Below are 27008 nucleotides of genomic sequence, written 5' to 3' on the forward strand. Positions count from 1 at the left end.
AACCTCAGCCTTGGTAGACCAACATTCATTTAGCATTTTGTTGTATCTGGTAGGTCAAGGTTATGCTCTGTTCGCCAGTTCACAGCTGAGGTAAGCCCATGCCAGCTGTTTTGCAGGACACACACACACACACACACACACCACAATCTGGGGTTGACAAACATATTGTACCCCGGTGTTGTTCGCTGAGGTTGCAGAAAGAGGGAATTAAACAGCCTGCATCTGAGAGAGGTCACTGACCTGAGAGATGAAATCAATCCGCCCGTGAAACACAAAGACAGAAACCTTTTGAGGGCAACCAGGATAAGCGCTATGTCATCACATCTGTCCTTCCCAGGACAAATCTGGTTGTCGCAGCTCTGTCTCTGCGAATGAGTGATGATCGCCCTCATCACAGGTTCAGGAAGATTAGACTGAATGAAACCAGCGTGTGAATGAGATGATGTTTGAAGTGACCTTGCAGCTATTACAAGCTGGATAGAATATTATTAGCTGTTATTACCTTATGGATGATAATGTTAATGAAGAGGAGGAAGGAAAGTGTAAACAAACAATATTTTACCTTGATGATGATGGCCTTATTATCTATTGTCTCTGCATTTGCTTGAAGGTTTATGAGAATGACAAAAGTAACATGCCGTAGGGATGGAGAAAGAAGTGATCATTTTTATCTGAGAATTCAAGCACCATAACATCCAAGTCAAACATTTTCATAACAATACATAAGCAGCATCAAAATATGCCAAGAAAATAATACATATTTTCAAACTCTATATGTCAGATAAACATCTATGCTACATATTTAATCGTGTGTGTGTGTGTGTGTGTGTGATAATTTGGTTGGTTTGTCAGTACAAGGACACACGCACACACACACACACACACACACACACACACACACAGCTAATGTTCTACAAACAACCAGTGACAACATTATAAAAAATTATATATATTATTTCTATAGTTATATAGCCCCTACCAGTGGTAACCCCCTGACCCCTAACCAATCACAGTTGGGCCTCCATTAAGTGGTTGTTGGTCGCTGCTGGTGACTGCTTGCTCTTGAAGCCGTCCGTGGCACACTTTGAGCTGTCCATGAAGAGTGTGCGTGGGGCACACAGTGCCAGCAGGATCTGTTTGTATTCACGCCGGAAGTTCTGGTTCAGCAGGCCATACACCACCGCGTTCAGGCAGCTGTTGAAATACGCCATGAAATAGCTGGTGATGAACAGCCACTCGGGCACCTTTGGCGCCACCCGCTCTGGGTCAATGGCCACGGCCAGGCCGATGAGGTTCAGCGGTGCCCAGCAGACAGCAAACAGTACGAAGACCACAAACATGGTGAGGAAGTTGCGCATGTCGCCAGGGCGACCCCGCTGGCCCCTGCGCGAGTCCGGCGGCTGCACACGGCTCTTCACCCGGATGACCAGCATCCAGATGCGCAGGTAGCAGAAGGAGACCACGGCCAGCGGCACCAGGAAGTGCACCACCACCACGCAGATGGTGTACGAGGAGCTGGCCGTCTGCGTGAAGGTGCAGGAGTAGACGCGTGGGTCGTAGCTCAGTGAGCCCACTAGGAAGTTGGGCACGGTGGCCAGGCAGGTGAGCACCCAGGTGAGCAGCAGGTACAGGCAGGTGTTGCGGGTGGTGTAGAGGTGGTCATAGTGCAGGCCGTGGCAGATGTAGCAGTAGCGGTTGAGTGCGATTGCCGTGATATTGAAGACGGAGCCGATGACACTCAGGCCCATGACGAAGCCACTCAGCTGGCAGTGCAGCGAGCCCATGGTCCAGCCATTGTGGAAGATGGCCAGCAGTGCCAGGGGGTAGGGGTACAGCGCTACCACCAGGTCAGCCACCGACAGGCTCACCACAAAGATGTTACCTACCAGGGAAGACAGACCAAGCAGACTAAAAACAAGCTCGACCAAAGACATTTTCAACACTGCAGTATTTCTAATATCAACACAACTACTTTGGCGATGCCCGGCCTATTTCAGCTGTAGATCTCTATAGAAATATACAAAAATGACACCTTATTAAAACTAAGTTATCAAATGCAAAAGTGGAGCTCTCTGTGAATATTTTTGTGTCAATGAAAATTTGTGTTGAAGCACAGGAACCTAGGGAAAGAAAAGTGACCCCTTAGACTCGTCACTCAATGGAAGTGTGCTACAGGCTATTTTATCTGATGAAATCCCTTCAAGGTTCCATCTTTGTGGAGATAGTTTCAAAGCAGCTTAAAGCTGACGTTTGGGGGCGGGAAAAAAACCCCTTCAGAGACCAAATAAAGATGACTGTCCCCAAGAGGGCAAAAATAGGACTCACTCAGTACAGCAACAGCATGCAGTTGTAAACACCTTGAGTATCTGTGTCTTCATGAAGGTGTTGGAATCTCTAGCATGACATTTCAAGCACAACAATTTCCCTCACGGGATCAATAGAGTATATATACTATACTATACAACAGGATGTGAATTCTAAAATAAATAGTTTTTCATGTCATTTTTAATGGATTGCATTTACAGGGAAATGTTTCTATTTCCCTCATAATGGCACCATGACTGTTAACTTGAACTGAAGCCGTATTGCAGAATTCTTGACTACAGCAGTTGATACAGTGTCATTGCGGCAATGCTTGCAAACAGATAATGGTGCCATACCCCGAGAGCAGTTTGGGGAGGAGATTAGGTGGGAGATTAGTTTAGAAGCACATCCAGAGCCAAGCTGAACCCCCAAATTGAGTCACAAAAGGTTGTGTTCTTAGCCATGGTTCTGAATGGCTATAGTATTCAACATACTCTGTGTTTAGGATTATGTAGATTGTTGATACAATCAAAAGATTAAAAAGGTAACACATGTCTAGTAGTTCATAGAAACCCATGGCTTGACCACAACATTTCCAGTCACAAGCAAAGAGATACAATATGTTTGATCTCTTCTGTAAGGCTCTATTGCTGACACATCCTAGGGCAGTGTCTTATGTTCATTTTAAAACAGTATCTCAACTGAGCTGTTTGTATTTCCAAAGCAAGGATTGAATAGAAAACCAGAGATATCCGCATAGACTTGGTTGAGAATGTGTATCTGTATCACAGCGCATACCTTGTGCTTTCAGGAAGAAGATTGTTCGATAGTAAACACATTTGTCTTAAAGGCAATCATTTTTGAAAGCAAGTGACATTATCTGGCCTGATCAGTAAAATGTCTAACACATCCAAGTAATATTTCAAAGGTCTACAGAGATAATACATTTAGAAGCAACCTAACTATTAGCCTCGTGGGACCTTTCCAAGCCACAGAGACCTGGGGTCTGAGTTTAATATGAGCTTGACAAATGCACCATTGTCTAGGCCCCGTTGCCTGCATATGGGCTCTCAGACAGTCACAGAGTGTTGATTTGTAACAATGAGCGATACCAGCTCACGGTGACCAAGTGTGCTATGAGCTCCAGGACCTTGACATCATTACACAAGAGATGATTGAGAGAGAGTTAGGCGGTGAGAAGCAGGTCAGAATACAGAATGTTTGTGATGTATAACCTTGACCTCCGAGTTCTCCTGTTGATTGAGAAATGATTGTGTGCGTGCGCGTCTGTGTGTGTGTGTCAGGTCAGGTTATCATGTAAGGCTGCAATTGGGCTACAATTGGATGGTACACATTTAAACATCACAGGCATCTTAACGTGGAAAAAACAAAGAAAAGTACAGTACCATAAAATAATTGAATGGAGTCAATGAAGACCTTCTGGCTGCCTTGTCCACACAAGAATAGCTCAAACCCAAACAGATTTCATAATCAAAGTAGCATGAAATTTCATTCAACACAGATCACTAAACTGACCCTGTTCTCTAACTATTTTTTGACTTTGCACAAAGAAACTCTTCAAGCCATCATATGACCAATGGAAGAAATTATGGATTGAGTACACTTTTTATTGCCTATTCAGAACAACAATCCAGTGATTGTGAGTGAGACAGATTCCCTTGTATGCAATGATGGTTTGCAGACTGATGATAAAAAATGACGGTAATGGAAAAGTTCACCTTTTCTTAGGACAACGCTGGTTTCTCATTTTAAATTGTTGATAATAACTGTGCTGAATATGTCTTTTGTTGAGTGAGGATTTTTTCCCAGGTCAAATAAAGATGCAGACACCGAATTTAATTCTGACCTCAGTCTCTGGAGATACGTGGTCCGAACAGTGAGATGTAAACACATACCCTGATGTAGACATCAGAGATTTGTCACTGTCCCCAGTTCTTAACCAGACTCTTTTCTTCAAGGATTTTATGTCACAAGAAATACTGTGAAACATGTAGCGAAATGGCATTAACTTCTTAATTCATTGATTCGACTCAGTGAGGTATCATAAATCACCATGTGGAGAGTTTGGTGTAATTTGTTATTTGTGGTGTACATATTAGAAAAGATTTCAAAGTGCTTGCGCCCTCCAGGACTATGTAAGTTATTTCAGTCAGATTCTGTCATCCTATGGAAATTAGCGGAAGATAACATTTAGTCAAGTCAAGTCAAGTCGGCTTTATTGTCAATTTCTTTACATGCACTGGTCATACAAAGAATTGAAATTTCGTTTCTTACTTTCCCATGCAGACATAGACATACTTTAAATACAGACATAGACATACTTTAGACATAGACATAGACAATAAACATTAAATTAAAGTGCGAGACTGAAATATAGAACATATATCAAAATATAGAAATATAGGACATATATCAAAAAAATAGAGGTAGTTGTGTTGTATATTTACATAGTCTTAACAGTTACATGAAGTTTAAACTTGTGCTTGTGTGACCTGTATATTTACATTAATATGCAGTAATTTCAAGTATATCAGGCTTGATGTGAAGCAGCAACACGTTAGGCTGTTGCAGTTCCACAGGGCTAGACAGGATCCTAGGTTCCCTAGGTTCCTGGCTGGCTGGTGGGTGGGGGCTGTCAGTGATGGGAGAGTGGGTAGATTGTTCAGCATCCTGATTGCTTGGTGGATGAAGCTACTTGCAAGTCTGGTGGTGCAGGGCCGTGAGGCTCCTGTACCTCTTTCCAGAGGGCAGGAGGCTGAACAGTGGGTGGTGCAGGGTGGGTTGTGTCCTTGACAATCATTAGTGCTTTGGCGGGTGAGGCGGGTGGTGTAAATGTCCTGCAGGGAGGGGAGTGGTGCTCCAATGATCCTCTTAGCTGTGTTAACAATGCGCTGGAGGGTCTTCCTGTTCTGATCTGTGCAGCTTCCGCCCCACACTGTGATGCTGCTGGACACGATGCTCTCGATGGTCCCTCTGTAGAATGTAGTCATGACGGGAGGCGTGGCACTTGCCTTCTTCAATTTCATGAAGAAGTAGAGGCTGCTGGGCTTTTTCTTCGCCAGTGATGCTGTGTTGGTGGTCCAGGAGAGGTCGTCGCTGATGTGCACCCCCAGAAATTTTGTGCTGTTCACTCTCTCCACAGCATCTCCGTCGATGTACAGTGGTGGCAGTTGTTTGTGGCCTCCAACATTTACATTTATTAATTTAGACAGTAATGCCCTCCCCTCCCCCCAGACTCGAGGTTGCCAACCCGGATGGCGAAACACTACTGACTTTGTGATTAGTAGATAGGTGGAGGGTGGCGCATCAGGCCAAAACACAACATGACATGACAAAACACAACATCAACATCAGTTGAGGGCTGCAACTTCACTTTTTAAATGACAATATCCTGGCCGGACTACTGTTGTCAGTGATATAAGTATTTGAAATGAACATGATTTCTTAATGTCTAGTGACATATCAGGGCCATTTTATGATAAATTGAAATACATTTCTTACATGTGGTTCCTTTAATGCCTTGTCTCTGTCCTAAACCATCTTCTGCCGATATTCAGAGTGGACATCCCTCAAGGAGTGTTCAGCTGACTGTCCAACTATTTGAAAGGGGTCTCTGTGGTCTTGCCTTGTGGTCCCACTGCTAAATCAGTGATGCCTCTCTATCTCAAGCAGCACAGAAATGCTCCTAAGGCATATAACTGATGCAGCTGTGCCTTCTCCACATGACTGTCAGTGTGAGACATTGTCTAACCCCACAGACAAGTCTCACCACACATATATATGAAGTTACTTGGCTTTGCGCTACTTATAACCTCCAAATCCTTAGATGCCCCTAATCTCCTATAGACCCTTTCAAGAGAGTTCCATTATCAGCATGGGCGGACTGGCCATCTGGCATACCGGGCCAGCACCTTTTGGGCCGATAGAATAGGCTATATAATTTAATCAAGTTGGTACAGTGTCGGCCCAAAAGGAAGGACAATCAGCGGCCCATTGGTTACATTTCCATATTGACACTCGACTGATCCAATGAAAGCTCACGTCAGGCCCCACCCCTCGCATTTTGGCTCAGAGCCAGGATTTTGTGAGCCGTCAAAAGTTAATCGAAGTTGCCTACACGAAATTGCGGCGGGTGTCAGCAGTGACAATATTGCAAAAGTAACACCAATGTAGAAGCTTCAAAAATACAATATTGCAAGTAGGCTAGCATATGTCAGCAACATGTTAAAGTTCGTTGAGTTGAACGAGCATGTAAGCAACCATACAGAGCAGAAGGACAGTGAGCAGGTGGTGGAGCCTAGTTGAGGCTACATGATAAGAACTCAGTGGTGGAGCAGGTAGGCTACTGTATGTGTGACATCATGCCATGCTGACGATGATGATTATGATGACTTATTAATTGCGGTGATATGGTAATGATAACGTAAGGCCGTGCTGTGATTATGATAACAAATAGCGCAACTTAAATGTTCTAAATGAATGATTTGCAAACCCGGACAGCAAAAGACTTTCAAATCGATGTTAATTGTTGGTCAGATTGATCAGTTTCCGTCAGACGCCCAAAATTCAACATCGATGGCATGAGTGGTGGTTGGCCTCTCAAAGTAGAGCGTAGAAAGGGTTCTATCTTGGAAGGGTTATCATGGTAAAGATGGGCTAAAAGACTGTAGACTGACGGAAATCTAGGCTACAAAACATAAAGTCATATTCATGCACAAGCCAACTAATATACAGTAACATATGATAGGCTACTGGAAGACATCAAAGATAATTAGTTAATGTAGCTATAATGTTCCAAAATACGTACCAGCAATGTAGTATAGCCTACAGGAATAAAATATTTCCAGCAACAGCCCTGTTTATTTTGTGTTGTCTCAGTTGTCCTACAGTGATTAACGTCTACGACAATCTAGGTATGCCTAATTTAGCTCTTTACACATAGGCTTCATTAACTGTTTGGTGCTGCTGTCAGTTGAGCATTGTATAGTTTAAATGTTGAATAATTTGAAATGATACTTTGAAATCAAGAAGAAACTCTTCTTTAATAATTGCTTGTATAGCCTAGGCTACTTGAATATGGAGATCATGTGCTCCATGGCTACTATACCTCTGATCAGTCAGAGTGATAGCCAATGAGGCCTACATCACTTTCAGTGCTCCATGACAGTTGAAAATATATGCATATTTAAGGGTAATTCAAATATTTTGTATTTAATTAGGTGTGCCCGACCGATTTGAGGGCCGCTTGGACCAAATATGCCAGGGCCGATTTTTGGTCCCAGTCCGCCCCTGATTATCAGCATCATAGTAGGCTTCCGTTTTAACATTCCATATGTTATCTTAATGCAGAGGAAGTCGATTGGGAACCAAATAGAACATTCAAGCATTGTTTTTGTTTTTATTGTTGAAAGGGTCTATATTCCATTGCATCTTCAATTATTTTACTGATGGGGTCCAGGGAGAGGCCCTCCCTGGCAACACCATATGAGATTCTTCATCATTCTTTCTTCCAGGAAGACCTTCCAGCTCTGGTCTTCTGGTTCACCACAACTGTCAAAAAAGATCCAAAAAGTGCTCCCAAATAGGAAATGGGGTTTGCAACGAAAAAGAGAAAAAACTACGGTTCAAGCAGCCACCTGAAAACTCTTAGTCTAGACTTTCCAAACAGTGGACATAACAATGAAGCATCCAAACAAAATGTTTTGGAATCCAACCCCGAATCTTCTAAAATTGCAGACCTAGTTTGGTAAAACTACACTAGTAGGCTTAGGGGAGAGTAGCACTCTGAAATTTGGTCTGGAGCACAAAGATTAAGTTTATTAAGTCACTGTAATGAGAAGGGCTTTGTGATGGTGTGTAAAGAATTTTTATGCTGTTGTTTGAAACAGTTGAAACAGTCCTGCCGGGATTAAAAGAATGCCTTCTTCACAGAAAAACTGGCGAGTACACTGGAGATTACAGATCAAACTCATTTAAATGATGCATAAATAATCAAAGTTGATATGACCATATTAGGAGATTATCCAGGGTTCTCTTGCTGTTGTAGTTCTAGACCTCTGTAATCCACCAGAGAAAACACACAGGGAGATCTTTCATAGAAAAATGTTTTGAGAACCAGAAAAAAACACAACACTCCAGCAATCCATGAACTTAAGAAATAAAATTTGTGTTTATTAAAAACACATGAGGGGAAATTCTAATGAAAACAGCATCACAGGAGTGTTATAAGACTATGAATGTCAGAAACAAACACAAAATGGAGTGAAAATGGGCACACATGGACACATTAATGGAAGAATAATTTCATATAATAATTTAAAAAAACATTTCTCTACAAACGCATCTTTTACAATTTGATTAAACTATTAATTATTTATTAATTATTAATTATTATATCAGACCTTTATTACACCATGTTCATACCTGCTATTAGATTCTGTTGAGTAACTTGATCAGATGCTGATGTATTCTTCAAACTGCTGCAGGTGACTACTCTCCATCATATAAAATGTTACTTCATATTTATGACTTATTATGGATGAAGAGCAAACTATCAGTGGCTCTTAAGTAAATGTTCAACATTCAGCCTGCTTTTACTACACGCTCAACTACAATTAAACTGTCAATGTGTCCAACTGTTTAGCGTCACCAAACTCATCCACAACTGGTGATTGCTTGATAGTTTATGGTTGGCAAAGAAGATAAAGTGTGACAGTGATTGCACTATCCCACTTTCTATACCAGCCATATGTAAATCTGACAAAAAAAATCTTTCACAGAATTGCTCTAAAGTTTCTCTTACTCGTTGCCACTTCTGATAAGGGACAGTGAGTGGATATGTAACCCCTTACGTCAGCAACGAATAAACATGCAATTTACAAAAGTTTAAAAACACTTTCTCTTATTGCATCTTATGTGCATTCCATACATAGCCACAGCAATGTTTGATATATCCTTGTCATCTATGGTATGTCATCTGTGTGAGTCTTGAACACAAACATAGCTGTTGTAGTGGCCAGAGGAAAGAATGCAAGCTAATATTTGTAGAAGAGTTAAAGCAGGGGGGGTCAAACAGAGAGAACTTCTGTCTTCCACAAGCCTGTGCATGACACACAATAGAAATGGAAATTCTATCTTTACTCCCTATTCATGAGTTTCATTAGGTCCCTCTACACAGGTTTATTAATCAAGCACCCTGCAGTCTGCATTCATAATCTAGGTGCTTGATTTTATACACCTGTGGAAAGGGACCTGATGAAACCCATGAATAGGTACTTTCCGATATTTTGCGAGTGGCTCTCACTTCCCATATCAGCCCTGGCAGTGGCGGCATGGCACAGATAAAAATGTATGAGCTGATAAATAACGGGCACGCTGACCTGCCCTGTGCCGCCTGGGAGGCTGAACCACACAAATCTACACTGAGGACATATACAGTAGAAAGGCACAGTTGTTCTGATTCAGCTTCAGACATAAATTCCCTGAAACTGTCTAGACCTCTAACCCCTGGGCACAGAACATCAGAGAGAGAGAGTGAGAAAGAGCGTGAGAGAGGTAAAAGAGAGAACAGTTTTCACTCACAGCTGAGTTGACAATAGGCTACTGGTAAGGACCGCAATGTTGTTTACCTGCAAAGACTAATCTACAGTGTCCAGACCAATTAGTTCAATTACTTTCAGTATATACTCAACACATGTTCATCCTCAAACCATGGTGTCTAACTACATATTCTTTCAATAAATTACATTAAGTCTAAGAAATAACTATTGTGTAATGAATTTCCTGTTCATTGTATTTCACATATTTATATTGTACCATTCTAAATTTCACATACAACAGGCCTGACCATATCAGAAATTATCATAAAGGTTACAGGCTCAAGAAGAGTTTAGAGGAAATGATTTAACCACATTTGGGGTAAGCCAAAAACCATAAGCAATCTCTCATTTAAATCCCCCCAAACCACATATCAACTATTACTCACACTGACAGTCTTACACTCCCAGTGGAAATGCTTTCAGAATTAATCCTCCCTCTGATTTGAAGACAGAACAAGCTAAAAGTATCAAATACAGTGATTAATATGTTTTTTTTTCTGAATGTCCTGTGAATCATGGCTGCCGTCTCCCTGCTTGATCCTCACAGGAGTCAGTTCTCATGGTATCCTACGGTATTTGGTCTGCAAAATATGGTCTGTCAAAAGTGGATGTAATTTTACCTGTTGCTGATTAAAATAAGCTCTGCTCTGAATAAGGACGCAATTACATAAACATACTGACAGAAGGGAAAGAGAGAGAGAGAGAGAAGTGAGGTTGTGGAGGGAGGGAGATAAAAGGAGGGAAAAGAGAAAAAGAAACTGTATGTGTCTGTGGTTCAGGTGGACAAAGGAGTCAATTCAGAAATGGGAACCAGAAAAGAACCAGGGACATAAAGGACAATAAAGTGTGCACAGTGAAATTATGACCGAAGAGGAAACAAAGGTCCGCTTTAGGGGTCAACTGATATCTATATCTAATGCCCCTGGGTGGCCAATAACCGATATTTGACCGATATTTTGGGCCAGTATTAATTTGTTTAACTGTTATTTGGATATTTGGCTGGTAATTAAACAAACTTACTTGAAAGGAATCATGTAGCTCCGACTATACTGTCGCCAAACTGAAAGTGCAATTTAGCCTACTTCTTTTAACTACAACCACATTGGGACACTGTGTAAAATCGTGTGTCTGCATTAAATTTCCAAGAAAGGTTCAGTCACCCATCTTAAGAAACCCAGGCGGTAACATCAAAAGTGTCTCAAGTGAATGTATTCTGTACTCTATAGTGAGAGTGGTGCAGCATATCAATTGTCTTTACTGCTGTCACATATCTTGAGGTTAAGTTGCCAACCAGCAGCCTCTGTAAAGTAACGCTAATTAAAAATGATTAAGTATAACAATAATTGTAAAGTAGTCTATATGGTGATACATTTTAGTTTAAGTGAACTTAACACATTTAAACAAATATCAGCAAATAAAGTGAGTATAAGGAGACCGATACCAATATAGACCGATAAGTGTCAAAATGGGTCAAAACTGAGTCTACCTGTAGTGTGCCTCTATCCTAACATTCTCAACATGACAGATAAATTGACTCCAGGTCAGGGGTCCCTTTTCCCAAAAGCATAGTTGCTAACTACGATGCATCTTCCTTGGTAGCGTCACTGACAAATGTGAGATGACCGTATTTGAGTCACACATAAACAGTACAGAAATACGGTGTTGAATATCGGTCGTATTTCGGTCACATTTTGTTAACAGCTAACAAATATTTTCCAAAATTAAAAACGTGATGTGTGACAACATGAAGCTTAAGTGTTTGTGCATGCACAACTCAAATCTACGGAATCACAATTAGCAGTGACACTATCAAGGTACTATCATAGTTAGCCAATATGCTTTTGGGAAACGGACCTCTGGCTGCGAGTGGATCCGGGACATATCATTCTCTCTCTCTCTCTCCCTCTCTCTATCTCTTTCTCTCTATCCCTCTCTCTCACAGACACACACAAAACCACAGACAGATAAACATACAGATAGACACACACACACACACACACACACAGAGAGAGAGAGATATACACACACACATCTCTCTCAGACACACACACACACACCAGTGAATTTCACACACTTCACACTTAGGTCGCATGATAACTGATAGGTATAAAGAGGCGACTGCTTTCAGCCTTATCACTGCTTCGCACTGGGTGTTCCTTTCTTCTCTCCTCATGAGACACAAGCTCATGCTGCGGCACAAAAACGCATTAGTATAAGCCACAAACAGTGATATAAACACCACAAAGTACAAACAATGACAGACCAGACAATGGTACCGGTTAAGCCTACAGGGAAATACTGCCTCTGCTAACTTCCAAATGATCTGCCTGATGATAGCTTGAGCTAATAAGCAAAGTAAGGTGGTCAGGAATGTACAAAACCCTGTTCTCATAATGTTCCACGTGCATGGATAAAATGACAGGCAGTAGATTTTATAAATGACAAAAGACACTATACATGTTTTTTTTTCTGAAATCAATTAAGAAAATGAATTGGAAAACTGCTGTTTTACATTGCATTACATTGTATTATAATATACTGGACTGTATGTAATGCACTGTAATAATTTGGAAAGATGACTCCCTGTGAAACATAATATAAAGACCAAACCCATCCTATAACTGTCTGAGCCCCATCATTACTGTTTCTTCCAGCCTCAGAACCAAGAAACTGCACTTAGAATTTCTGACTCCGTTTAACTTGTTTAACCGAATTCTCTATGCACCTATTGCCCTCTTTCTCTCGCTCTTTTTGTTTGTCTCACACACACACACACACACACACACACACACACACACACACACACACACACAGACAAACACACACACTGCAATGTAGTGTTTCAACAGAGAGGATAAGTAAACTGTGTGCTTGGAGTAAAAAGCAAGCCAGGGCCACCATTTCTCTCACCTCCACTCTCTTCCATGACTCATGCAGTATGTCATCCCATAGGAAGCACATATACAACACACTCTCACTTTCAGAGGTCAGACAAAAAAAGTGAGAAAAGGTCAACGGGAGTGAACTCAAAAACAACATCAAAACAAAACTCGCCAACTCATACTCCCAGGTCATCCTCAGCAAGTGCTGCTTCCCAAAACCTGCTGAGTTCTAAGTGTGACCTGCATATTTTAATCTAAAATACGTCAGAGAATTCTATTTCAGTTTTGTGTGTGATTCTACGTAATGAGCTGACTGCGTATAATAGAGAGCTTGCTACTCATCGGAAAGACTTGGAGACGAAAAGGCATGAGGGGCACAGACTCAGACACACAAAGTTAAAGTCTGTCCCAACACTTTCACTGTGCTGTAACCCATCACAGACAACAATGTCTGTCAGATGCCATATTGTAAATGTAAATACAACCTTTTAAGTCTAAATGACAATAAGAGTAAGTGCTTAAATTAAATTTTGTTGTTTGTCTGTCCTGCCTGCAGATTGGTTTAATGGAACTTTAAGTGGGTTCCACATGCACTCAGTGGGTTAGCTAGTATAGAAACACTGTGGTGTGAGGGCAGGCCACAGTGCCTTAAGAAGAACATACCGAATTTGGGAGTGCCTATTCCACCAACAGGAGGTTCTACTTTCATAGATCTCCACTCAACTGGCCAATGGACACACATCAGGCAGCGAAGCACATTCTTGTATTTTTCCTTGCAGCAGCTCATGGATGTCATGGGTGTCTTTCACCAGGGAGATGCTTCACACGGAGAGAAAAACAGGCATCAGCAATGTCTTCACCAGGCTCCAGTTAAAGGGACACCAGGCAAGCCTGATGCTTTTTCTCTACGAAACTCCCCCTCGCTCGGTCTGAAGCTCTTTTCCTTTTCTTTGCGTCTTCCGTCAAGGGTTTTCGCTGCTTCTTCGCCGGCTCTGCCATTATACACACGTTTGCTCTCTCTCAATCTCTAGCGTTTCGTTAGCCTGCCTCTGTGCTGTAAACTGATCCTGCCGGGTCGGGCGGTGGTAGGATACACCGAACTTGCAAGTGGGATATTCTTCCTACAGGCAGTAGGGGCGGGCGAGAGAGCCTTCATTCGCCCCGTAATGAGTCATTTAACCATATACCGACTTACGAGGATGATTAATTAACACGAAAACGTTGCCTGGTGTCCCTTTAAGTAACAGGGGCATTACTCAGCTTAAAATGTCCTGTTAATCAGTGGAGGGTGTGCCGGTAGTGGGCTGCATGTTGAACAATGGCTGCCTGGGCATTTACCTCATTAAATACTCATTAACCATCACAGGGTGTCCAGGCATTGCCTCCTGTAACGTCTCTGCCGTTCAGATGAGGCATTTTATGGGCTCTCCCTATCAGGTCAACACAAGCAGGACAGCTGGAAATCATGTTTAATGTGTGGGCCTTTGAGTGACAAACACTGCACCACCTTCAGACTCTGCCTTCATTCCCTCACACACAGACAGCTTAACGGCATCAAAGCCTTCCAGGTGCACACACATGCACACTCTCACTCACTCACTCACTCACTCACTCATTCACACTCATAAAAGGGCAAGTGTCAAAAATGACCATATAAGGTGTGGGCTCCATTCTCGTGTTCTCTAAAGCAATGAAAACAACCAACCTCACACAGCCAGCTCTCTTTTGGCCCTCCCGTTTTCAGGAGGCTATCTTTGTCTGCGTCCTCCATAGATGAGCTTTGACAGAGACCACTCAGGTCCATGCTGGAAAGAAAACTGTGCTCTTGGGAAACACACACACACACACACACACACACACACACAGAGGAAGACACATACATACACACACTCACACACACACACACGCATGCTCCATCAATGCAACATGACATGAGGGAAATGTAAGGTCCCTCTCAAACAAGATTCATCTTGACACTGCGTCACAATCATCTATGGCAGACCACTGTTTTCACATTTGACTGAGGCATAATCCAATCCATTGGACAAAAGCATCCACTTGTATTGCACTGCTCCAAGTGCTCCACTGTGGGCTATCACAAAACTTTTAAAACATCTACACACACCCACACAAACACACACACACACACACACACACACACACCTCAACATGCTCACATCAGTCGTAAAAAACTTTCAAGTGGTTTGAAAACATCCAGGTTTAGGGATGATTAGAAAGGATTGTAATCATTTTAATAACATGGGAGGTCTATCACAGATAAAAGGTAGGGGGTTGTTTGAAAAATTACTTTCAATGTATGCAGACACTCTGAGGCAATTACCTTGCCTTGTTTGAACTGCAAATGTTGACACAGGAGCAAAAGATATAAAATACTAATTAAAACCAGAAGTGAAAAGGTCAACTTTGAGGTACTTTAAAAAAAACAAAAAAAAAAAAACATGAGAGCTCCTGGCTAGATTCTGTTATTCTGAGTGTGACCTTAACTGCACGATAACAAGGGGCAACTAATGGAATGCTGTAAAACAGAATATACGGACACGATCACTGGGATCATGTGACACACATGGTCAAAGAAAAGCTGAAATATTCAGACAAATAATATAAATATTTGAACCAAAGACAGTTTGAATTAGTTTCAATGGTGACTTAAAGTCTATGCGGATACCAATGCACCACCTGGGCCACAACTACTGTACATTTCCCAGTGCTCTCCGGCCTTCAAGTCTGTTCCTCCTGCCCTCACTGTTGCAGTCACATTGTCCATGCTGCTGGTTTTTCATTTGAAGTATCTCTTCTATTTAACACTGTCAATATAAACATTGTGGACTGTAAAAATGGTTTGCAACCCGACAATTCATATTCTTCCACATACAGTGCCTATAAAAAGTATTCACTCCCCTTGGATACTTCCACTTTTATTGCTTTAATAAATAGAATCTTTATCATTTTAATTGGGCCTTTTTTTACAATCATTTACAAAAATCCCCTATTTAATGTCAAAGTGAAAACAAATCTATTCTAGCTCCATTGACTTGAATGGGATTTCCCAAAGTTTTACCGGTCATTATTTAAGCAATAAGCTGTGTGTTTCCCCAGGGATCATCCAGCTCCTGCCATTGCTGCCTCGCTATTTTCATAAATAAAAAGGCACAATAAGCAACTAAAGAAATATAACCAGTTATTCCTAGATAATCATTCTTCCACCAAGAAATATATTTCCTCTATCTGAACGGTTGCCAACGGTTGAGACGCAGCTACTTTAACTTTTGTATCAAGTTATGGTAGCGCAGTACTATAGAACGAAATGCGGTCAAGGTGTATGTTTATGCTGCATTTTACAACGGCATCAAACACGATTCAGCCAATTTATTTTCCCAATAATGACCGGTGTTCTATACATTATCCCTTACAAAATGCAAAATAAGCGATTGCATAAATATTCATCCCCCGTTAAAGTAACTGACCTAAATCAACAGCCGTCCAGCCAATTGGTGCTAATAGTCCCACAATTAGTGAAATGGAGATCGCCGTGTGCAGTGAATGCGTATAGTATAGCAGGCGAATCGAATGTCATGTCAACAATATGGTCGCAGCAGTGTTTACGAATAAGCCCTATAGACACCAGCGTCTGGAAGCTCCAGTTACTGGTCAATCAGTATTCCTGGCTATAATTCCACCATAAAGACAAAATAACACTCCAAACAACTCAAAGAAAAGGTTGTTGACAAGCATAAGTAAGGGATGGATACAAAAAAACACACACAGAGGAAGACACATACATACACGGATACAAAAAAAAAGTCAAGGAAGTTCAGTGATTCATCATTAAAGAATGTAAGGAATATGGCAAATGTGCAAATCTGCCTTGAGCAGGCTGTCACCACAAACTGAGCAACCGTTCAAGAAGAATATTGGTGGGGGAGGCCACCAAGGCCAGGGGCGGATCTAGACATTTTTTCCTGGGGTGGCGAAGGGGTGGCATGAGGTTCCAGGAGGGGGGCCATGGACATTATTCAAAACTTAAAATTCTACGGATTTCATTGAATATTTTGTTCAATTATGTTTTGTTCTCTACACTACATTACACAGGGTGGGAGGCAAATCGGAGTGTTTTGGATGATGTGGGTCTTAATATGTGAATTTCTTTCTCTGTGTAATTATAGTGTCAAAAAGCAATTCTAGGGAGGTTTGGAGGTATGTTCCGCCAGAGATCCCCTCAAATGATTTCTTCTAGTTTTGAGGGAATATGGACACATTTATAAAATAAGCCATCAATAGATTTAGGTTATCTGGATTGAAACAAGATTCTGATGATTTGGGTATATGCTCCCCTGGAGACATTTTTTTAAAAACATGACCCCTCAAATCTTCTAGTGAGTTTTGAGGGAATATGGACAAATTTAGTCATACAAAATAAGCCATCAGTAGATTTAGGTTATCTGAATTAAAACAAGATTCTAATGCAGGTTTGTTACAATGATAACCATGACTGTGACTGTCAAAACATTTCCATCTGATTCAATAAAGACTCAGTCAAGTAAATACCTTCTTAGTCAAAACATTCTTTTTGGATTTATTATGATACAACAATTTAAATTGTATAACAAGAATGTAATTATTAATCTACCACCTCACTAATAAACATGCAAACACACACACTGGTGGACAGTAACTAAGTACTGGGTATGGGTATCTAATTCAATTATTTAATTCTTTGGAAGGTTTTTACTTCAACCCCCACTACAATTAAAGGCCAAATATCTTTAGCAGGGATTAGAAACGGTTCAAAGAATGAAAATGAAAACCAGAAACGAACACAGTTTTTGGAAGGACGTAACTGAAAACGGGAGCAAAACCAATTTCACTTGTTCCGAAGTGAAAACGTCATTTTGTTATGAATCGGTATCTTCCCTGCATAATTGGCTAGAACTACTAGTTGAAAAAAAAGAACACTAATATCCAACACTATCTAACTGCCTTTTCCAAGTATGTAGTCTAAATTACTGAAACAATTTGTTAAATACCAGAGACACTAGGCAAATATGTATAGGCCTGTCATGCAGTTGGTAGCACCATACATAGGTTAGGCTATTGCAAGGCTTAAAGCAAGGACATTTTCTGTGCCTGAAGTTAGGCTATCAAGCATTTTTAAGACCTAATATTATATAGGTATTATAATATTATGATATAAAATAATGTTTTTGCTCAGAACGAACCTAAATGAAAATCATTCTGTTTTCAGTCCCTGATCTTTAGTGCCAAATTATGTTTTGCCATTCACAATCTAGGCTACTCACTCACAAAGTGGTGAATAATGAAGTACATGTATAGTTACTGTATTAAAGTACCTTTATAAATCTCCTATTAGGAAACAACCTTAAACACGAGTGAACAAGCAACATGTTAATTTCTTGAGAACACAAACTCCTGTGCTGGCCTCAGCTTGTTGGTTCATCTACCAGCAAATGATTGAAATCTATCACCCAATGAAACTGGAAGATTTAACTGGAATCTAAGCAATCTCACTAAGCTTCATATGTGATCAAACGCCTAGTCTAGTAGCCTACTCTGAGTAGGGTTTGTTTGAAAATAGTACATTTACTTATTGTGATTGAGTAGAATTTCAGTCATGTAGGCTACTTTTACTTGTGTAGATTGATTTACCATGAAAAGAAAGGAAAAAGAAAAATGCAACCCCCAGCTTGACACCGATTAGATATCCTACATTGATTTGACATGTCGACCAAAATTGGATAGTCATAGATGCTGGGAAAGTGGATGCATGACAATTTTGAGAACCCATGTTGAATTATCACGTGTATTAATGGGTTATCATCGACAGCAGTATTTACAATCAAAGGTTATTAACTAGCGACACACACAAATAGACTAACGTTAAGCTACGCATGAGCATGCCCTTATTATCTGACCTGACCATCATCGAAAAATTTGATGAGACAAAGTCTTGCGGATGTAAATAACGTAGACTAACAGTGAGGTTGTTGCCGGGTTAACTGATTATGGACTGACTATGGGTCTGATTATGGACTTTTTCGACTTGGTGGTCAAACTTACCACTTCGTTGTACAGACGTTGACATCTAGTTCCATGCACTGTGCACTTGCTGGGCTGGTGAAATTTTGCGGGGGTCACTGCGCTGATGGTGATGGGTGAAACCATTGTGAGGGGGCAGGGGATTCTAAATCTGCGATTTCTATTTGAGAGGAGTTTGGTGCGGGTTTCACACCTTCTCACAGTTCTCAGACCAACATGTATGAACATAAAATATACTTAAAAAAATATTATCTGATTCATAAATGGGGTGGCAACAGGGGTGGCAAGACTGTGTCCTAGGGGTGGCAGCTGCCACCCTTTGCCACCCCGTAGATCCGCGCATGACCAAGGCACCTATGACAACTCTGAAGAAGTTAAAAGCTTCAGCAGCTGAGATATAAGAAACTATGCATACAGCAACTTTTGCCCGAGTTCTTCACCAGTCAAAGCTGGGTGAGTGGCAAAGCTCTTATTAAATCTCAACTAAAGTTGGGAGACTCCAATGTCAAATGGAAGAAGGTTCGTTGGTTTGATGAGACGGAAATTGAGCATTTTGGCCATCAGACTAGATACTATTTCTGGCGGACACAAAACACTGCACATCACTAAAAACGCACCATCCATAATTTGAAGCATAGTGGTGGTAGCATCATGTTGTGGGGATACTTCTCAACAGCAGGGCCTGAAAGGCTTGTAAAGGTAAAAGTAAAATTAATTCAGCAAAATATATGGTAATCCTGGAGGACAATCTGATTCAGTCTGCAAGATAAGTACAACTTGGGAGAAGAATTTCTCTCAAGCAAGACAATGATCAGAAGTACAGCAAAAACTACACAGAAACGGTTTAAAGACACCAAGGTGAATGTTCTTGAGTGGCCGAGTCAAAGCACAGACCTCAATACTATAGAAAATCCTATAGACCTATCCACGCAGACTCCATACTTTAATTGCGGTCAAAGGTGCATCTACTCAATGCTGACTTAAAGGGGGTGAATATTTATCAAATCACTTATTTTGCATTATATGTTTTTAATTAATTAACATTACTTTGTAGAAATATCTTTCACTTTGACATTAAAAAGGGGATGTTTGTAAATCATTGTAAAAAAAGGCCAACTTAAATCGATCAAGATTCCATTTATAAAAGCAGTAAAAGTGGAAATATCCAAGGGGGGTGAATACTTTTTTTAGGCACTGTATAATGTTTCAATACGTATGAGTGCAACGAGAACTTCCATTTGCATTGTCTGAGAGGCATGACCATTTATTCAGTGACTTTCTGATACTACATTAGAGAGGGAGACTGTTGCCTCACTGAACCTTTAAACTTTTATTGGACAAGGGACTTCTGGAGAATTCTAGCGAGCAAAAAGTGCGCCAGGACCACCAGACGACAAGTGTCAAGAAGAGAAGACACTAACCCTGTGCCTTAAAATAGCTGAAGACAAAGCTGTCCAAACTGCCTTTTCCCCCTTCTTTTCTGTGACTGCAGCTTTATTTCACAAGGGTCTTCTTTATTTCATGAGTTTGTCCTTATCACACTCTCCAGTCTTCCCTCTAGCCCTGCGGCACTAGCGGAAACTGGAGCTTCAGTATTATCCCTGGATGCATAGTTGAGTAGCCACAGCCGAGTGCTGCCTGCCTGCGAGTGCTAAAGCCGCTCTTTTTCCCCCAGCGCTGCTGCCACAGCAGCTACTATGCGTAGCTGCTGGAGCTGTCACTTATATCGGCCGCTGGACCTTCCCCACAGTCAAGGAGTTGGACACATCTTGGTCATTTTTGTCCTTTTATGTCAGATATTGCGCAGAGCCAGCCAAACCATGTACTTGGAACCATCCCTAGATCCAGGAGAGTTATGAACTGCTGTCAGACTCAACGGCACCAGCAGCTTAGCTCACCACTGGGTATACCCAGCTGACCCCAACCTGGCACTGACACAATCATGCACCTTTGTTTGCGTTTCCTTTACATTTATCTGTGTTCCCTCTGAGTTAAATGGCACTGACCCACAACTTTACAGTGTTATCATACCCAACACACCCACAGGGCATTAAAAGAAGACTTGTATTATGAGCAAACAAACAATCAAGAGATTGTCACAAAATTGTAAACCTAACTCTTAAACACCCGTCAACTGCAATAACTATCATTGAACAATAATAAATCATAGCCTGGCCCTAACCCCAATCTTAAATCTGGGACTAGTTGTCCTCCTCAGTGTAAAAGTGTCAACTGACCAACTGACTAGACCTAGTGATGACAGTGCTGACTGCTGAAGATGTGGGACTGTGTTTTGTTTTAATTCTCATTATATGAAAATAGCCTCACCATGACACACATTGTTGACATATTTTGCCTAATTTGTGCATACAAGTCAAATTATGAAACTGTGGTAAAGGGATATATACATTTTTCATTAAAAAGAAACATTTGTCAACTGTTTTTTCAAGCAAAATGACTAATAGATTCATTCCTGTATTGGTATGTCGAAAGGTTTTGAGATATTGGCCCCTTGCAGTTGCACACTTATCAGCTGTGGAAATTGGAAAACTAAATAATCTAATATCCTAATGGGTCAGCATAACAAGGTCATTGAATGTCAAGTCCATGATGTATGAACAAAGGTTTTTCAGGACATAAGATGGACAGACTTCCAAAGAGACTTCTTCAGCACCTTAATGTATACAGTAGGACCTGGATAAGAACATAATCATCACTTTCCATATTACAGTGATCTGGGTTTCAGATATGCCTTTATTAAGAATCTCTATCTGGGGCAAACTGGTGCTGAAACAGAACTCATTAGGCCTTTCAAAAATATTCTTCATTCTTACCCTGAACCTTAAATATAGTGGCCTCATATCACTAGAGATGGGATGAGAATATTATTCACTGTTATGATTGACAAAACACCAAAATCAAATACCCGGAAAAAACAACAGTAGCGTGACAAAAAAGGAGATTTGCACTTGGAAAACCAATGATCGCAGGGAAGTGGAATTTTAAAAATGTCAGTGACACGTTTGGCTGAAATTGATCTCTTACATTGACAGAAAAGCAAAAAGTCACTCTGTCCAGTACAAAGTGAAACAAACAAAACAAAAAAACTCAGACTGAATAAGTAACATTCTTGTCATAGTATTGTAACTGGCAAACAATGACCTTAAACTGTTCCTGGGGTATTTCCAAAGACCATCATCTAATGTCGTTTGCTGCAGAGTGAATTAGCATTGTTATAGTCTCTGGCTTAGAAAAGTCTTGAGATACTTAAAAACTCAATCAGCTGGTGGGAAAACATAGCCTGGCATAGCTTAGTCTCTATGTTTACATTCCCCTCAGCCACCAGTTAGGCAGGCCAATCAGCAATGAAAGGGGATGACGTTAGTTTAGAAATCGAAAGTGAATGAGGTAGACGGTAGATGGTGCAAACATAAAATATTGACGTACATTTATACAGGAAAGGTAAATCCATTGTTTCATGACTGCTGATCCGGTTTACTTTTTGTTTGTAAAGGTTAGGCGGAGTAGGAAGTAACATAAGTAACATTCAACATCTTGAATTTCCCCCGGGGATCAATAAAGTATCTATCTATCTATCTATCTATCTATCTACATTAGGAATCCCTGATCAATGTGATTGGTTAGGCTGGACTTCAATGATTTCAAAGTTAATGCAGAGTCTACACCCATTATGCTAGGGTTGGAAACATTTCCAAATTGTGAGTACCCAGACTCTTTAAGTAAGTATTTATCATTAAGTAGTGTGTTTGGTAAAGCAGGCTAGGAGAAACAGGAAATGTGAATGTTTGTTAAGGGCAATTCCATGCAAAACGGTCACATCCATAACGGCAACACAATGCCATGTTATTTAGTTGGCATTATGGACGTGACAGTTTTGCGTGGAACTGCCCTTAAGAGAAGAGAATATAAAGAATACAATAAAATTATCATGGGAGTGGAGAGAGAGATAGAGAGAAAGAGAGAGAGAGAGAGAGAGAGAGAGAGAGAGAGAGAGAAAGAGAGAGCAAAAGAGGCTTGACAGGAGAACTAGAAGAGCACACACCTCTCCTAAGAGTGACCATACCCAATGATTAAGAGGGCACTTACAGCCCACTGCATTATCCAGCTCTCAGATGAGAGGGCTGACCAGGACCAGGGCAGGGCCTCCTCTTAGTGGGCTGCTTATATCCCGCAGGGGTCTGCTTGAGCGGAGCACATTGAAACCCATTTGTGGCATTTTTGCCTTGTGTCGAATAATGGCCCCTCTTACGTTAGGCCATTTTCCTGATGAACATTTCATAAGTTTGTCCTGCCATTGCTGGGGTCTCGGGAGCTGCTGTATAACACCAACAGCAGGATAGATTGTGATTGGATGTGGGCTGTGATGCACTTGGCTAATATGTGAACAGGGGAAAAAAATGTCTCTCACCTTTAGGAAACTGCCCGAGAGGTAGAGAAACCCAAAATAAATAAAATAAAACACTGATATTAATTGATTCAACCTCCAATAACTATACGGTATTTTGATGCCAAGATGTGCAATACTGTGACTTGAATAATAGACCTGAGATTAACAAACTCATGCCAGCTGTTTGGTCGTCATGGACCTCCAATGGAACTGTACAAAACGGCACTTTATTTGCTAATGAGAAGAAGAACTAGAAGCACTCGTTGTTCCATTAAAGACATTAAAACAATGGAAAACACGTGGGTGTTGTGGTGAACCTGTTCATAACCAACTCCTACCCTGATTAACCCTAATGACTCCCAAATTACCCTACACATTTTTTCATCTTGTGAACATTTATTTTCTTTTAAAGCCACAAGCCAATATTTTCAACACTGTCTTTCAGTGTAACACATACATGACACAATGTCTTTACATGTGTTCTGGCAGCAGTGAGCAAAGGGCTATTTTTAAACTACCACACCATTTGCGTTTGACGGGCGTTATCCGTGAGCCACGCTTGTGCGGTTAACATGCTGTGGTGCGTCCATCGGCACCTAGTAAAGCTGTCTGCTGGTGCGCTTGCAAAAGACCTATTTTCGGAACACGCTGCTGGGGACTTTCGGCACGGTGATCTCTCCTGGGTTCAGGATTAGGAACTATCATAGAAAATGACAGGGAAAAATTCCACAATCGGGGGGTTTCCTGCCTCTTTTTGCATATCACACACAAGCATGTCAGAAACACTGCAATAGCGTGGCAATCCTGCTGCTATACTGCAGAGCACATCTGCTACACAGGCACATCCCATGCTCTTGTCCATAGAGTCAGCCCTGTACGATATAGATAACTGTCTTGAGACTGATGCAAGAGTTTAAAAAAATGTGTACATTCATTTAAAGCAAGAGCAGCAGTACTGCTAGACAGGCAGGCAGGTCATAATAGATGAGCATTGAGAAACTCATTTTTGTAATGTTCAGAGGCCCCCTGCATCATTTACAAGACAAGGCTCCTTATTGCAGTCATCTGTCTTATTAACAGGGAGTTCAATGGAAAAACAAATATAAAAGACTGTTCATGGAAACGAATGTTGGAGTGATCTGGAACTAACAGGCGAGCATCACCACCTATGTGACTCTAGTTTCATATATCTGTGACAACAGCTGTGTGCTTTCCTAATCCCATTTACAACCTTTTGCGCTTCACTCGCAACAGACCTTCTCCAACCCCACATAAATAAATCATTAGCACCCATGCTAAAGTAAATTAATAAATAAATAAATAAATACAGCCCTGACATAATCCTTTACAGCGATTAGGTCACATGTTTCTGCCACCATTTTTTCATGGTGCTATGCTGGCTGCAGGCATACAGGCAACCCCTTCCACATGCATAATGCATGCTTGTATTATCAAGAATGGGCCTGTGATTGAATGGTGGCCCCATGCACCTTCAATAAGCCAAGAGGGAAATGGTGGGGATGGAGAGGAGGGGATGTGGGGTTGATGGTGATGACTGAAGCAATGTGTTCAGCTCCTGGATGAGGAGTCAGTGGCCATTCCCTCTCCTCTCCCCTTATCAACCATGCACTCACAAGGGCAGTGTAATCATGTCCAGCCTCCACATCAACCAGTCAAGACATGCTATTGCAAATGATGTTGCTCTCTAAGCCTCTTTCATCTCTATGGACACTGCTCGGACCATGAACGCATGCATGCTGACTTAATTTAATATTTCATTTGGTTTTTAAATATATTTTACAGAGAGGCAAATCAGGTTAAGTTATACAAAACACTGACTTCAAAATAACATGTTAGCAGAACAACCATTTAAGTGTGAAAGAGCTTCTGATTGTGTGTGTGAGAGAGAAAGAGAGAGAGACACATATAAAGTTGAAAATAGACAAAGTACAGAAAGAATGGCTAACAACATCATGCTCACTGCTCTTGAGGGAAATTACTGAATCGCTCGCTGAGAGTATCTGTCTATCAAAGACCTTATAAAAAGTACAGTCATCCCAAGAAGAGAAAGGGATGACTGTTTTGAAGCACAATAATACTCTTCATCAGCATGCTGTGGGCCTATTTGAGGATGTTCTCACCCATTCTGGCATGAGGGAATAAAGACCACAGTCTTCAGGGCAAACTGAAGTTACGCACTTCAGTGTTTTGTGGCTCAACTGAGTACCACTGTGTGAAAAATATTTCAGGTGTCACCTGAAAAAAATCACTAATAGCCTCACACATGGTGTGATGGCGCATCAGGGTATTTTCGGCATCACCTTTCAACACTAGTAAACAAGCATATACAATGGGGGAAAGGGAGTTTACAAAGACTTCAGAAAATTTTTTCTGGCCTAGCCTTGCAGTCATGTTGATCTAAATACTATAATGAGTTGTCATTCATGTTGCCAACCAAGTTGAGTAGAAAAAATCACTATTTGTATTCTTTCGTCTCAGGCTATATTATAAATTTCTACTATTTTAAATACATGCAAAAATATTCCTTTCAGCTTCAGACTCATAATATGCTTACCCCAAAAAAAAAAAAAATAAATAAAATAAATAAATACACAAACAAACTACAAATAAGTTGTTTTAAACGACTGTGTGAATTAGATGTTTTAAGATCACTGGAAATCCTTGATTTAACGCTGGATCCAAACAACAATTCTATTTCCGTGCTGGCTCGAGGAGCGTTTTTTCAATGTAATCATGGTTTTACAACATTGTGGTGTGAGGTGGCTAATTTCGACTAATTGTAAACTTTACATGGGTAGGCGAGCGGTTACATGTAAATGTTCAGATTATTTACCTTTCACTGTCTCTATCAAAGCGTACATAAAACAGTTACTAAAGGTTGCAGCTTTTCATGGGATTTTTGGAGTTCTACACAAACATCGAAATCCATCTCCAGTTTCATACCTGCGTTCCGAAGCTTCTTGTTTCTATACACAGACAGGATGACGAGAACGTTCCCAACGATGTCAACCACGATGGTAAAGATGAGCACACTGGCCAGAGTTGTCGCTACTCCGGCAGATGTGGTATGAGAGGATACACTTTGATTTGCACTCTGGGACAAGCAATCGATACAGCTCAAGTTCACCTTCAGCGCCATTCCTGATTAACACTACTGTGGAACATCAAAGTTTTTGTCCGCTCCAAATCCGGGAAGCAGGGTCCTTAAACGTTCGAATTTCGCTGTGAGTGTTAAGGAAACCCATGGGTTCGCGCGTTATTCCCATATGTCCCCATCCACGATGGTTTCGGAACAGTTTGCTTGAAGAGCATACAGCGCGTAACCAACATATTGTGTTGCCACGACGATTCGCTGTCGCGTCCTCCCTTTACTGAATTGCATTACACGAAAATTTGATTTTTTTTTCTGGCAGTCTTATTACTCAATTACCGTGACGTTGGCTAGTCTCTCGAGATTTAAGAGATAGAAATAGCTCTTGAAGTCCTTAACTCTTGAAGCCCTTTACTTCTATGTGATGGTCCACAAGAGAAGACTACTTGTAGGCTAGTCTGCATCAGCCCTAACGATAGAGCCAGCGTACTGGCTGACTTTTCAAGGTCCCTGGGGTGTTTTTTTCTGATTGTTCCAGGCATGAAAGCAAGCTGTCATGTCTCCCGTGAGGTGCAGATTTCCAAAATCAACTATTAAACATGACTGGG

At 41.1% G+C, this 27008-nt stretch overlaps 1 protein-coding gene across 1 annotated transcript; it reads right to left on the reverse strand.

The window, feature by feature from the left end:
* Positions 1–935: 935 nt before the first annotated feature.
* On the reverse strand, positions 936–26798 carry mtnr1c (melatonin receptor 1C). The gene is made up of 2 exons (XM_048233646.1): positions 26253–26798; positions 936–1882 (listed from the first exon to the last, which is right to left on the reverse strand). The coding sequence occupies exons 1-2, from the start codon at positions 26446–26448 to the stop codon at positions 1008–1010; spliced, it is 1071 nt and encodes a 356-aa protein (XP_048089603.1). The 5' UTR covers positions 26449–26798; the 3' UTR covers positions 936–1007.
* Between the last annotated feature and the right edge of the window lie 210 nt (positions 26799–27008).

Source organism: Alosa alosa, chromosome 2 (genome assembly GCF_017589495.1).
Source record: "Alosa alosa isolate M-15738 ecotype Scorff River chromosome 2, AALO_Geno_1.1, whole genome shotgun sequence".
Lineage (NCBI taxonomy): Eukaryota > Metazoa > Chordata > Actinopteri > Clupeiformes > Clupeidae > Alosa > Alosa alosa.